The sequence below is a fragment of the Mytilus edulis genome, chromosome 3, assembly GCF_963676685.1.
Source record: "Mytilus edulis chromosome 3, xbMytEdul2.2, whole genome shotgun sequence".
NCBI lineage: Eukaryota > Metazoa > Mollusca > Bivalvia > Mytilida > Mytilidae > Mytilus > Mytilus edulis.
Window position 1 is genome coordinate 54,733,338 of NC_092346.1, and position 15,740 is coordinate 54,749,077.

The following is a 15,740-nucleotide window of genomic DNA, read 5'->3' on the forward strand; positions in this document are numbered from 1 at the left end:
GTCCCCATTTTATGTGATATTTGAAACTGTATTATGATTTTGGTTTATTCCACCTTTTATGTGATATTTGTAACTGTATTATGATTTTGGTTTAGTCCCCATTTTATGTGATATTTGTAACTGTATTATGATTTTGGTTTAGTCCCCATTTTATGTGATATTTGAAACTGTATTATGATTTTGGTTTATTCCACCTTTTATGTGATATTTGTAACTGTATTATGATTTTTGTATAGTTCCCTTTTAATTTTATATTTATAACTGCATCATGCTTTTGGCTAAGTCCCCTTTTATATTATATCAATAACTTTATCATGCTTTTGGTTAAGACTCCTTTTTACATAATATTGATAACCATATTACACTTCCCATTAGTTAATTAAATGTTAAGTTAAGAAGTGATTTCCGTTTGACAATAGAACTATCTTGGATTTTGCTACAACAGAGGTATTTGCAATTAAAGTTCTTATCTTGACTGTGGTGTTACAGTGACTAAGTATTTTATTTAGTGATTTACATCAACATTTTTTATGAATATGATGCAATATTTTTAATTTTGGTTTATTTTTGGGGAAGGTGGGGCTCTCTTTATTTCCACTGTATTATATTTGAATTTATCATTCTGCAAATCTCAACTAGACCTCAAGTGGTGATTAAATCTAATAAGTATTGCACTTCCTGTAGATACACACCTTTCCTATTCTCTTTCCTTGGACAGATTCAGCCTTCATCTTAGAGAAGTAATGGTAATATGTGACAACATAAGTAATAATAGACTTTTCATCAGGAAATTCAACATTGATATCTGAAATGAAATTAAATATTTGTATTTTTTCTGTTAAATTAGCTATTTTTTTTATAAATATAACTACTAGCATGGTAAAGTATTAGATCTGGGTCATCCAGAACATGCATGAAATATTTGCCACTGGATGTTAAGCAACCAACAATCAATCAATATTAGATCTGGGATTATAACAAAACTTCTTAAAGGCAAGCATGACCTTCATGATGTAGCCATGTGTGCTGAGAGTATCATTAAATCACCAATTATCAATCAATAAATTTTAAAAGTCAAACAGTAGCAATCTCGTGTCTGCACAAACATTTTTTTATTTTTATTTGCTACTTGTTAACATGGCAACCACATATATTGTGTAGTAAACGAACACACTCATACACCAACTTGATTTCAAGGACATTTTTGAACACCTGTTACAATGCGAAAACTTGTAAATGCTTTTTACAGCATACACAGATTTCTGCACCAGGTTGTATGATGTGTATAAACTTGTTGCAAGTTATTGTAATAGAAAATATATATAATCTCCTGATGCGGAAATATTGAGCATTGAACTCATATATTAATCTTTTGATTTGAAGATAAATGATTTCAAGGTGAAAATTTAACCATTATAATCCTTTCCAACAGATACAGCTTATCTGAAATTCTCAACATTGACTATCTGCAGTCAAATCAAACAGCACTATCTGCTCATACTACAAACTGTCATAATTTTATAAACCCTGGATTTAGGCCAGATGTATTTATTGTCATGAAGGTATTATCTAGTGTGTACTTTGAATTACCTTCTGGGTCAAGAAGTCTTGTAAGACCAAGTTTGTCCTCAGCCACTTCAAAAGAATTATTGAGGTTGTACAAGGCATTAGATTTCTGTAGTTTTTCATACTGGATTAAGTCAGGTCTGAAAATAAAAGAAATTTTACATTAATCACTCATTTATTTAAATTGTGTAGTCGACTTTCTGTATATTTTTCTCCTCTCACCTTTTTGTTTACATTTAATCATTTTAATTGCTTACCAAGATTCATTCATCAGTATAGTTTGTTGCCTGACACATTGATTGATTTTACAACCTCATAAAGAGAGAAACCTAATTTTTCTTCTTTGAAGCATCACACACTGGTTTTTATATTCTTAAATCTAAATAACATATTGTAATAAATCAAATAGTGTAACTAACTCATGAAACAGATTTTTTTTTACATTTAATTGTAAGCATTCCATAAATATCATAGAGTTAATTCTCATTATCAATACAATTTTATCTACAATCCAAAATAAATTATCATAGAAACAGTGTGTAAAGGCAATATTTTTTATCTATTTCAAAGGAAATCATCAATGGCTTGCTTGTAAACCCTTCTTCAGTTCTCTAAAATTAAGTTAATGGGGCAACATGATTTCTGTATTAACCTAGTAGTGAATCACAACTGTTATTTATCAATATTTCTCCTCTAAGTCAGTAACAGGTTCTGCTGCCAATATGTGAAATCATACAAGTGGTAAATCAGTACACAGCATTTATTAGTAATCGGTAAATCAAAAATATGTCAGAAAGCAATCTTTTTTGTAAGTGTAATTTTTAGATCTTAACAAAAGTGGGTGTATTTTTAACTTTAACAAAATGTTTTTAGCACTGATATTAGACCAAGATATATGAAATAAACTTTTTCATATGGGTATCCCTCCACAGTTTTTCAAGCATTGTGAAGTTATGAAAAAATAACTTAAATTGGCAACTAAAGCATTGTCATTTTTATGTTCATTTCAATTATACAATTCTAATTTTAATCTTCCATCTAAGAAATACATCCCTCCTGACATGTCATTCTTAAATTTACAAAATAACAAATCAGATATTTCACGTCAACTTGTCAAATTTCTGCACCAGTGGGTAGTCTCAGTCCATTAAACACTACTAAATTCAGTGTATTTATACAGTGTGAATTATCCACCCACTAGATACATGTAATATGTTTGGTTTAGAGATTGAAACTTTCAAGGGTTTATTTCTAATATCATTATTCATTAATACTCCTTGAATAAATGATGTCTAATCCTTTAATAAGTTTATTACCACAACTATGGTATTATATATGATCAGTAAAGTTATGTGTTATTATTGGGTGTTATGTGGAAGATAAATAATTAGATCAAATAAAAGCTCCACATCTGGCACACAATCTGATGGCATGTATCAAGACAAGATACAATCATCTATTTCTGGTAATTGACACATCCCTCTGGATGATTCAGTTACCATGGAAACTAAATTACAAAACAGTAAGAAGCATTCCACAGATATCTATCAGTAGCATCCCCCACCAGGTGGCTTCAGTTTGACAAAATATGGGCTACATGCCAAGGTTAATTAAAGGGGCATGGCATAAGTTGTCAAACTCCAACTATGAGCTCAGCAGGTCACATGGGATCATCGATAGTTATAGAATGTAATGTTCTAGCTATCAATACTGAATAATGAATCATTCTTTTAGTCAATCATCAAGATAAAGATCAAGACTTAAGCTGACCTTTGGTTAAATCTCTTAGGAAATCACTGTTTTATTAGCTAGATTTGCATATGTTTACTTTATAGATTCCAGATTTACCCCTTTATCAGAGGAGAATGGGATCACAAGTGGACTTCGAGAAATGAAGATAAAAATTCATTTAAACTGATTTCTAACACAACAATAAGATGTTCAAGTGAACACTATTTTAGGGAAATGGATCAGATGAAAAAAAGTTTTGCACATTTTAAAAGTTGAACCTTTCTATCATAATTCATTCTGTAACAAAATATTAGGAGTAACTATATTTCATATCTTAACTATAACAGTATGGTATATAATGACTTATGAACAAGTTTTAAGGGTGGAGTTATGTTACATACTTTAATAAGAGTATCATATGCTTCACAATTACTTCTACAGTAACAGGTTATCTAGGCTATGGATATCTTTATTAATGTTTTTCTCTTAATACTTTTTTTATCCTGGAAAAGAATGGTAACTTGGGAATAGACAATGTCTATTTCAGCTGCAAGATTATCCTTTACAAACCATTACTAAAGGCATATGTATGATGTGAAATGTTTTGATGAAAATTCAATAAATGAACCCATTAGCTATATTTTTATCTCGCATTCCAAATGCCTGAAACATTTGAATCAAAGTATAAAAACCATTTTTTTATTTGGACTCTTACAAAAAACTTTCTATCAATACAAGTTAACACCTACATATTTTGTTTATAGGTAAAATAAGGTCATAGAACAAGGTAAATGAATGTCTAAGATGTTATGCTGACAATTATCCTGTCACTTCAAATACTCCCAGGCCATTCATCCATTCACATTTTATAAAACAACATTTAGTGGTTTTTGATCAGGTGACTGACTTGAATACCAGTAGGAAATGACCTTTCACTATTATGCATTCATCATTATTTATGGGATACTAATAGTCATGGATTTCATGCACACAGGTGAACAACCAATTTCAAAGTTTTACACAGTACAATTTGAACTCTTGTATGTACAAAACATTAAAACCTTGAAATCAACTATCCACAAAGCTAAATGGTTTCACAGTATCTTAAAACCCAACCTCTCTCGAATACACACACAAACACTTGTCAGAAATATAAATGCAGTGATCTTTGTAGATACAAAGTGATAAATGAACAGTTTATTCTGTATAGGAAATAGATTCAAATTTACATATCTATGTATTGAAGTGATCGACAACTTGCATACTAACAACCATTGAAATTTTCACGCTTCAACAGACCACACCTTTACATGAACAGAATTATTTATGAATGCTAAACTAATCGTTGAGCTATCATCATTTCATAATATTCCTAAACTTTATTCAAGGTCAATATTGCATCGATTCCATGCTTCAATAAGCCACGCCTATGTACAGTCTAGTGCCTAGTCATACAGGATTATACAGTAAACAACCTCCACTTCATTTGTAATTTAGTTAGTCAGCAATAATTTTCTCTCTGACTAAAATAGCGAGGGGAATGTGCCCAGATGATCAATATTGTATGTTAGTCTATTATCTGACTGTTGTTCTACGAGAACATTGATTTTTCTCTTATAATTTAAAAGCATCTTTTTGGCATTCTGTAATTCACCTCTTAAATTTGTAGCCAACTCCTCTTGTTTATAAACATCTATAAATATTGAACATGTTTACCGACTGTCTGCTAGAAATCGAAAGGAATGTGAGAGCTTACAATTAATCCTGGTGCTCTAAATTTCATACAGTAATAAAACTAATTTTTTAGTCTAACATGTATAATAAAAGAGTCTACCTTGCAATACAGATATAGAAAAATGCAAGATTTTTTTTAGTCATTCTACATGCATTTACAGGATCATGATAATTAGTTTCGTTTCAACAAAACTCAAATCAATATAAAGCTAACTGCTACTCAAAACACCCACATACATTTTTTCTCCCATGTTCATATACCAGAGTAACATCGAATAAGTGATCATAGACCAAAATGGACGAATTGCAATATTTATGTTTTGTATTCTACAAGGCAATACTACTAGACCAGAAGGTCGCGAAAAAGGCATTTGCTTTGCGTTCAAAAGTATTCTCTTTAAATTCTAGTAAATATCCTTCCTTAAGAATATTATCAAAATTCTGGGTTGAAAATTGTAGGATAAAAAGGGTACCCTCAGTTCAAAGGGTTGCTGAAATCTATTCATTTAATTTATTTACATTGTTCTTCGCCATCTGGATAGTCTAAAGATTTTCTTTAAATGTGTACACAAAAATGTTGGCACATCCCCAACATTCTTAGAAGTGTGAAAGAGTTAGAAAAAATGTTAGAAAAGATAACATAACACAGGTACCCCTTAACCTAGCTCATCAGAGTTGCTGGATAAAATATTTTTTAACAAATTTTTGTAGAAAAGGCTCAAGGGGTTAAAACATGTTCAGAAATGCATTTAAAAATACACAAATGTCAGAGAAAAGGCAAATGAAACTATAAGTCATAAAATTAGTATTTTGCTATTTCTATTTCAATTAATGGCTCCTGTCCATGTTTACAAAGATCACTAATTACCCATGTCAGAATTAGATCACAGTTATAAGAGTCAGTACAATGATGATAAAACAAAGATTTCCCTCTTCAACAACAACTTCTATGTTGATATTTCCTTTATGTGTAATAAACCCACTGATCAAGCCTATCATCTATCAAATGTATCACAAAACCCATCAACTGTACTAACAGTAAGGAGAAAAATCCAATACATGGAAAACATATTGATCTATGTTACAATAGTCTAGGGAAATACAGTAATAGAATGTTTTTTACATAACTGGAACCCGACATACCTCATTTACTGACAAGTTCAGACCAAATGTTTTACTTTCAGCTGAACTGAAGAACTAAGTTTTTCCATGCTATTTTTTCAATCAACTACACATGAACATTTTAATGAACTACATGTAAAACTTAATCTGATTTGAAAAGAATAACACTAATCCTTGAACCATAAATTGGTTAAAATATCTAAAATTTTCTTAGAATTTTAAGAACCTAATGACATTTTGCACATCAATACCAATATAAAATATTGTGTTGGGTTTGTGTATAGAAGTGTTCTTCCAACACATTTCAAATAGCATCCTAGTAAACAGAAAAATACGCTTTAACATCTTGATGTACAATCTTTTCAATATTCATTATCGATTGCATCACATTTACATGCTACTTAACAGCCCTAAGGGGAGATTACTATAATTATTGTATATGTAGCATGGAATAAGCCATTACTTCAAAAAGGGTTTTTATCCTTTATCTGCTACTCCAAATTAAGTCTTTTTTTAATGGATTATACCAACCATAGATGTAATACCCATAGATGAAGCTCAACCCTGACTTCAAAGGTTCTATGTGCATTGTAATGGGGAACTTTTGGCGAGCTTTATCTATGGGTATTACATCTATGCTCCCAACCTAAAAGAATACTTCCCATTTCCGATTTATCTTATTTAATCTTGGACTTTTCCTAAGTTTTGATGAATGAACACCTCCATATTCATTTGAAGATATGATAAAGAATGAAGGTACTTAATTGATGATGAGAAACAGTATTGGTTAGTTAAGTAAACCCCCATTCCAAAATCATTGTGAGTGGAAACTTATTAAAAATGCAGACATTGTGTTACATCTGGACCAAATGATCAATGGTTTATAATCAAAATATTTAAAATGATATACAAGTAGCACTGAGTAATTTACTACAATGTTTTGAAGAAATCTCATACTAATGACAATAATCTTCTGCAAAATCGGCAGACATGTTCATTTGATTGCCAATTAAAATAAAGGGCATCTATTGAACTAGATCTGTTTATCTGTTCCCATATGGACTGCAAATGGGGAACTGTCATTAACTTTGTCCTTATCATATGAAATTCAAGAAAATATTTCTGAAATAATATAGAAATCATATTTACCTGTGTTTGTGGATGATAGCATTAAATGCCAAACCATCCCTCCAGCTTGTTGTGAAGTTTCTGACATTAACATTGGGATATCCTGCAGTTTTCATTTGACACCACAATAATAAGGCATCTTTAGCTGACCTTGTCTCACTCGTATCTCCAGCATCTTCTACTGTGATGTCTTGGATCTAAAACACAATATGCAATTGTAAGCATTGAACACTAATAAAGTTTATTAATGACTAAATATCGTTTAAGTAATTTGACCAATTATAGTCTGAAAAGGCTCTGTGACTGAAAATGTTATGTTCTCTGTAAGATGCAAATAAACTAAATTATGCTTTAGTTTTAAACTTTATTGTATAAAATTTTAAACGAGAAATGAAAAGTTTGAATTTGAATAATGACTTGGTCTAAATATCATTTAAGTAATTTGACCAACTATAGTCTGAAAAGGCTCTGTGACTGAAAATGTTATGTTCTCTGTAAGATGCAAATAAACTAAATTATGCTTTAGTTTTAAACTTTATTGTATAAAATTTTAAACGAGAAATGAAAAGTTTGAATTTGAATAATGACTTGAAAATATTTTACCGGTAAAATGTTAATTCATCAAGAAATAACATGCAATGTTCCACTAGTTAGTTATCACATATCTGCCTCCACAGATTAAACTGGAGTTCATATCATCATTTTAAGTATTGTCTATATAGCACATACCTGGAATCTAAGAATTATGGTCCATATTAAACCTAGAGTTAATCTAGAACTTCCATCTACGATGTCATGAGCACCTAAATTTTCCAAGTGAACTTTCTGTTCATACAGAAACTGTAGGGCTTTGTCAACATTTTCTAAACAATGAATTCTCATCTTTCCCTTGGTTTGTTTTGGCTACAAAAAAGGTTATAATTAAAAGCAATAGCAAAAGAGATTCAATTCAATACAAATTTTATAAAAAAAATGTGAATAATTAAATGAAAGTTAAAAGTCAAAAACAAACAATAGTTATCTTCTTTTTTTTACTGTATTATGGACATTTTAACAAGGAAAGGCTCATAATGATTAAAAGATAATAAATAGTTCAACAAAAGTTCTGTTCTTCTTTAAAACAAAACATTTTTTTCTGTTGTATAGACATTTCAGAAAGGAAAAGGTTTTACGGTAAGATACTAAGAAGTATCACATTTTCTTAAACCTTCTCACTTGCACATAATATCAGTAGACTACAAACTTACCAGTCTTTCTCCAGAAAGCACTTCCAGCAATTTCATCAGCATCTTTCCATCTCTCAAGTCTATATACAGATCTGCTATCCTGCAGCCTGTCCTGATCAGGTGGGAATTTACCCATTTTGTGAAAGTTTTCTTCTGTACAGATTCTCTCTCATCTAAATACAAATTGGTTTTTTTTTTTAATTTCAAATTCAAATGAAAAATGTGAAAGCATTTTTCAGTTAGGTTACAATTTATTGGAGGTGGGTATAATGGAGTGGACACAAAATCTCACAGTAAGAAGTGTCATTGACTGTCTAATTATTTGGTATTCAGCATAAATGACAGAGCTGTCAAAATATGTCAACCACTAAACATATTTCTTGCAGGACTGCAGAAAAATCATAGCAATTCTGGCACATCATTGACCAATCATGTTTAAAAAGTAATTCAGATAGAATTTACATGAGTAGAGTAAACCTTGATGAGACATAATCTAACACATACTACTCAAACCTTCTTCAACGACCTAGACCTTAGGCGTCAGGAAAAGAAAAAAGTTTATAACCCATGATCAACTATAGAGTTGGTGAATAACTGAATATATCAAACTCAAAAAGACTTGGAAAATCTGTGAACACAAGTATACATGTACATTTACCTGATAATTGACGGATCTTGCTGATATATTCCTTTTCCTGGAACCCAGATATAATTTGACCTGACATTTGTATTTCTCAATACAATCTTCTATTATCAGTGTACTATTTACAAATTTAGTTACTTAATATAAATTAGGGACAACTCCTAGACAGTGGGAAAAGGAAATTATAATACAAGTACTTTCCTCAAGTCATTTCCTATTACTGTAGATACACAAAATAAATTTATACTAATACATTGTACACAATTTTGGATGTACATGTATGCACGTCAATATGTCCCTTATTAGAGTTTTGGATAAGCATGTGAATAAAGACCAAATGTAACTGATCTGTTTATAATGGTTTTGTCATTTGAAGAAGCAGTCAGGTCTACAATACAGTACATCCTGTGACATTTAGGATTTTTAGTCTGTGTGTACAAAGGGTTTCGTCATCTTATATGTCTTCAATGTTGACTGGTTATAGATATTCTAATATCTGTAGATGGTACTTTTTGTTTTAAAATAATTCTTTGATTTTGGTTTACAATGTAACTTTTAAGTTTAGAAAGGGGTACTGGTAAAGTTATGGGTAGCACCTTTAAATGAAAGGCCTGATAATGAAGCTATATTATGATAATTTTATTCAGTGCACATGGACCTTTCAACAAAAATGAAAGCAAAATGGATTTATCCATAAGGGGAAAAAACTAAATCATTTTTTTTTTTTACAGATTTGCTATATATTTTTCATAAATTTAACCTTAAAATATTTCAAGAAGCAAGTTTTTGCTACAAATTAAAAATTTAACTAAGATGTCAAATGAACATTTTGAGAGCTTTTTTGTTTATTATAATATGTAAATGATTATTGAAGTTAGTGAGAAATATGCACCTTAAAAAAGAGGCAATGGCCCATAAACTACTTCAATTATAACATCAGTTAAATGACGAAGTTAAAACGAAATCCTTCAGTATCAAATTTTAAATGTTTTTTAAATGATCCATAAAAAATCAAAACAAAATAAAAGTATGTTTTGTTCCTTTCTTGAGACAATTTGTTCAAGGGAAAGCTTTACATACATTTAAACTACTTTAAAATTGTAGAATTACAGTAAAATATCATTTAAAAAAACACTTATTTTTGAAGGTCAAATTTTCCTTTTACAGACACAATGACATTTGACTTGTTGAAAATACATTTTGTAAGTTGACAACACAAGCCTTTCTGCATGGAGGAACACCTGAAAAGTCACCTTTGTCGATAACTATAAATACAACAGTGTAATCAGTACTACCTGTTTGTAAATGTTATCGTAAATGGTCTTTTAAATTTATGAATGAGATTTTTTATGAAGACCATAATAACAGTCAATGAAGTGTACACAATATTCATAAATACAAATGTTATTCAACTTATTGTTTTAAGTTCACCTATAAATTCAAATCAGAATGTATATAGCTATAATTTTTTTCCAAAAGTTTATTCAACACTAGTCACATGACTTTTAATAGAATAATTCCTTGCACTTTACATGTAAGATTAAAACAGTACCACAACTCATACATAATATGTATTGCTACAAATCTCTTGAATTTTAACATTTATCAGTTTATCATAAATAATAGGTTACCTGCTAGAGCTTTAATTCTGGACCTCTCAAACAACTTTGCTGAATTACTTGCAGCATCAAAGTCATCTTCTATCTGGCCTGGGTCCCACCGTACACCAGTGTTATTCTGGTAGGACTCTATTTCAGTCATGGTGGCTTAAGGTGCCACAACTCCCTGAAAATAAAATCATATGATCTAGACAAAATCAAATATAATTAAGTGTATCTAAATAAATTGAGGTGTCCCATAGATCTGCTTCACTCAAATCCTTTACAATTTGTTAACAATTGAATGAAATTTAAAATATCACTTTATGTGTCCTAAACACATCAATTTTTAAACAATTTAAAATGTCAAATATGCCAAAATATTGAATGATCAGTATATCTAGATCATAATCAGAACCTTTTATTCCCAGTTAAAATTAGTATGTACAAAATGTAACTGAGACTTTGTTGTTAAATGAACCGTTAAATTTCAAAATAAAACTTTGTTGATAAAATCACAAAATTGAAATTGAAACATACATGTACATTGTACATGTGTACACAACCATTTACACATACATTTGAACATGCATTTTGTTTTTGTGTAGTACAACTTATTATTGAAACTCATGATCATTTGTCCCCAAGTATTATTGAAACTCATTAACATTTATCCTTAAGTACTGTACATATACATGTATCAAATATACTCAGCTGTAATATTGATATACCCAAACAGTAGTCTGCTTGTTCAGTGTAAAAGTACCTGTATTTATTTGAATGACAAAATTTTTCACCAGAGTACATGTAGCTGACTATTTTAGATGTGTTCTATTGTGGCAAGAATTAAACACAGTGTGAAAGGAGTCAAATTTTATGGACTCAACTTATTGTACATGTGATGATGTCCCAATCAAGTTCAACAACATACACATCTATACAATTAATTCAAAAACTTACTTGGATGGAGAGTTGTCCCATTGGCACTCAAACCACATTTTCTTATACAATGTATCTATATGCATGTGAATATGTTTCAAAATACATTTGTTCAGGAGATAATTTCAGTAATATGCAACTGAATGACTTTAGGACCGTAATATCATCTTTATGTTCATGTAACATTAATTCCAGGCAGGTAAAATTACCTGGTTATAACCGTTATAACCATCCCATCTTGAACAAAATGTAAAATTATCTAGGATATGATGATATATACAGGATGGAAAATGGCAGAAATATATGTATAGTTTACATGCATACCCTTTTTTTTCTGTCTTTAAAGAAAAACAGCATTTTTCTTTTTTAACAAAACTTGATCTTTATACTTTGTAGTGACACAATGACATTAATTCATTAAGAAATGGTTTGGCCTTTAATCTTCAGATCAAAGTTATAGGGAGCTAATTATTATGAACACTACATCACAGGAAATGTCTAGTACTTCAGGAAATCTACTGATAAAGTACATTTAGTAACCTATTACATGTTTGATTGTAATTCAATTTCCTCTCAAAGAAATGTCCTTAACCCTTTCACCGATTGCTGCCCAGACAGAAGCTACTCTGAGACGATAGCTTCCCTGGCTACTTTTACTCAAGTGGGAGATCTTCATAATAAATGTCAATAAAAACTTGTTTGTAGTTATTTGTGTATTTATTTCATTCACTAACACAATGTTCACAGTTTTGTTTATGTTTTGATAATTTTTTCTTCATAAAATATTCAAATTTTCAAATTTTCGGCATTATTTATGTGAAATTCTCAAAATTCTGCTTTTAGACCCCAAATCGTAATTTTTTAACCCAAAACGGCAAAATTTTGAAAAAAATTATGAGGCTGTACAAATTCCTCACACTGAACGATGTCCATTCCAAGTGTTTTGTACATAAAACGACATTTTATGTCAAAAAAGTATACTAGTTTGGCTTCAATTCTTCCATATTCTTTCAAAAAAAATGTTCCCTCATTTCAAATTCTCGTAAATTCCGTAAATTTCCTTCGATTTTGACAAGGTTTTCAACAAACGGAAGCGACATGTTTACACTTTCATCCGGGTATTCATCAAAGAAAGATAACTCATGTTTGCACTGTTTTGAGCGGGAAATATAAAAGATGTATTCTGATCCCGGTAAAACGGGACTCATCGTCAGCTGTCTGAAGCGTGAATCCCGGTAAACCGGGACTCATCGGCGAAAGGGTTAATATAAAATATTAATATGAAATTCAAAACCGACTTTTTGATAGAACTTGCATAAATATTCTTCACTTAACTCATACTAACAGAACAGGCAGCTCAAAAAAATTATATGATCATTGAAAAATGGAATATTGGATTGTTATCTAAATCTTATTAGCTGTAGCAGTATAGCTACATGCAAGTACAAAAAAGATAGTAAAGCACTTGATTCTAAAAGGAATTATTTTTAGATACATCTGACATCACCATTAAGAACCTCCATTGTATTTCATATACATGTACGTTTTGTATATACAATTGAGTATGACAACAATAGTAGCAGTATTATGAATAGTTAGCATCCTTCCTTGAATAGCCAAACACAAGAGCTGACTTGTTAATGCATGACAGTGAACTTATTGTAGCCAGTAACAAGTTTTTTGTAAAGACAAGTAATTATAACAAGCCTTAATACATAAATATACATTGTGCATATACATAAAAAAAAATTGAACCAATTTTTATTGGACCAGTAACTAAAAAAAGCTTTCAGTGCAGCCCGGATTAGTTTATCATATAAGTATCATAAATTTAAGGAAACCAAAAATACTTCATCAGCTCAGGTTTCAGATGAAATTTCAGGCAAGATAATGTACTTGTAGCTATATATATAGACACACATCAATTATTGCACTATTTTTACTTCTAAGGGTGTCTGCTTTTAATTTAAACACGAATGCAAAGAAAGAAGTTCTGGAGTTAAAGGTAGGTCAAGGTGACCCCAAATATGTTAAAAATATTTCTTACAAATGAAGTGACAAAATTTACACCAACTTCAAATGTAGGTATTGTTATTCATGCTTACAAAGTATAAATGTTGATAAAGGCAACATTATACAATTATTAAATCTAAAGATACATGTAGCAACCCAACAACATGAGAGATAAATGTACACACCATGTCTAAGAGCTTGTAGGGTTTTCAAAAATAGGCAAGTAATTAAGCAGATGATATCTTTAAAATCACAGTATAAAAAGGTTGTAAAAGTTTATAAAATTTCTACTATTTTAGGGAGAGGATCAGTTGATTTGACTTAAAAATAACAATTAAACAGAAAACAAGTCACTTATAATAATAAATGCTTGTATGTAGATGTAGATTTGGTTTTAAATAAGTACATGTACATGGTGTAATAATTGTTCTGTCAGTACTCATTAACTCTGTACTTCACTGTCAGAAGCTGAAGAAAACAAACAACGATTTACTAATAGATTACAGTAATTATTGCAATGTAAAGTACCATGTACATGTACTATTTAATATACATTTGTACATTATTGTAACAAAGTTCTCAATAGTCCAAACACATTGAAAAACTTATCCTGGGTCCATAATTCACAAACAAAATAAGACAAAACTCTGTGCTACTTTGTGTTGTCAGGAAGTTTGGGAATCAAAACCGATACAGATCTTGCATCTTGAATACACAATTCTTTTTACTCTTACAATGGAAGGCTCTGTTCTGACAGCTTAAAATAATTACAATTTAACTATTTTATTAAAGATTACAATCTTCTTTAACTGATTAGTATCTTCTTTGGATTCAGATTATTTTGCTTTAATAGATAAATTACATTGTACAAGGTTTCTTATTTTCAATTTTTGCTGCCCTTCTTAAACATTTATATAGGTAAACAAAATGCTTAGTTCAACCCACAAACTTACAATAATTAAAATGGTATTTCACATTACTCTATATATTATGCATATTACTATAATATATGGCAAAGACCGAGACTACTGTTAATCTTATGTTACGATTACAATAAATTAATTGAGATCTAAACTGAACTGATTTGGTCAAGATGCATACAAGATATGCAAATGTAAAAGTGTAGTTTCACTCACACGTTTGGTGATTATATGTAGAAGATAAAATATATCCAGAGTTAATGCAATCCAAAAGATAAATCGCTGGTATCCTGAAGTTCTTCCAGCTATCAAAACACAGATGCAGATATTGAAATAAAGAAACCCATTACAACACGAAAATATTGTTAGTCCTTTTGCATATGATCACTCAACATTACTAGTAACAATGACTGTTTCAATTATGATTAACACTTTATCTATTCAGAAGCTTACATCCACTAAATCATTGATTGTGAAGCTGATTCAACATCTTGCATACTGTGATGTGATGGAAGTATCGGAATGCAACTTGTTGATTACGTTAATTAAACGCAATATGCACGTTTAATTACTATCCAGTATAGCTATTAAATATGGGTGAATTTTACCTGCGTCCTGAAAAACTGATCAAAGATCTACTATTCGGGTCAACATGTTTATCATTTTTCATCGATACATCACCGCCATGTTGAAAATATTGGCACCGGTTTTCCCACTGTTGCAGGTTTCATATTCAAGCCATGATGCAAAATTCAATTGACAGAAGACATTATACATTACCTGAATAATCTGTCTAAGTCCCCTTCTAGCAAAATTTAAATCCCTTTCAATATACGCAAGAGCAAGGTAAACACAACCGGCTTTTGGCTGCTGAAGATTTGCGGGAACCGACTCTGTAATTTCCGATTGAATGAAATATAGTGCGTGATCGGCGTTAGTTGTAATTTGATATTTCACTACATTTTTTTAATCTACTAGTACAGATCTCTAGTTTCATTATAATCTGTGTAGATATGCATATTTAAACTTTTTTTAAGATAGATATTTTGTGTCGAAATATTTTATGCACTTTACAGGTAAGTTTGTTTATGCGCGCATTAATATAACAAATAGTTCGTCT

General features: G+C 30.4%; 1 protein-coding gene across 28 annotated transcripts in view; it reads right to left on the reverse strand.

The window, feature by feature from the left end:
* The window catches only part of LOC139516872 (spectrin beta chain-like), a 49,586-nt gene extending 33,846 nt beyond the window's left edge, over positions 1–15,740 (reverse strand). For 14 of the 28 annotated variants that reach the window (XM_071307291.1, XM_071307286.1, XM_071307287.1 and 11 more), the window contains exons 1-7: positions 15,401–15,727; positions 10,782–10,935; positions 8,529–8,680; positions 8,011–8,184; positions 7,303–7,478; positions 1,591–1,706; positions 693–805 (exon numbers count right to left, since the gene is read on the reverse strand). In XM_071307291.1, the coding sequence (XP_071163392.1) occupies positions 693–805; positions 1,591–1,706; positions 7,303–7,478; positions 8,011–8,184; positions 8,529–8,680; positions 10,782–10,911 (861 nt within the window). In that variant the 5' untranslated portion in view covers positions 10,912–10,935; positions 15,401–15,727. Of the gene's footprint in view, positions 1–692; positions 806–1,590; positions 1,707–7,302; positions 7,479–8,010; positions 8,185–8,528; positions 8,681–10,781; positions 10,936–14,836 lie in introns of all 28 variants that reach the window. The other 14 variants (XM_071307292.1, XM_071307288.1, XM_071307279.1 and 11 more) reach the window with 4 other exon arrangements.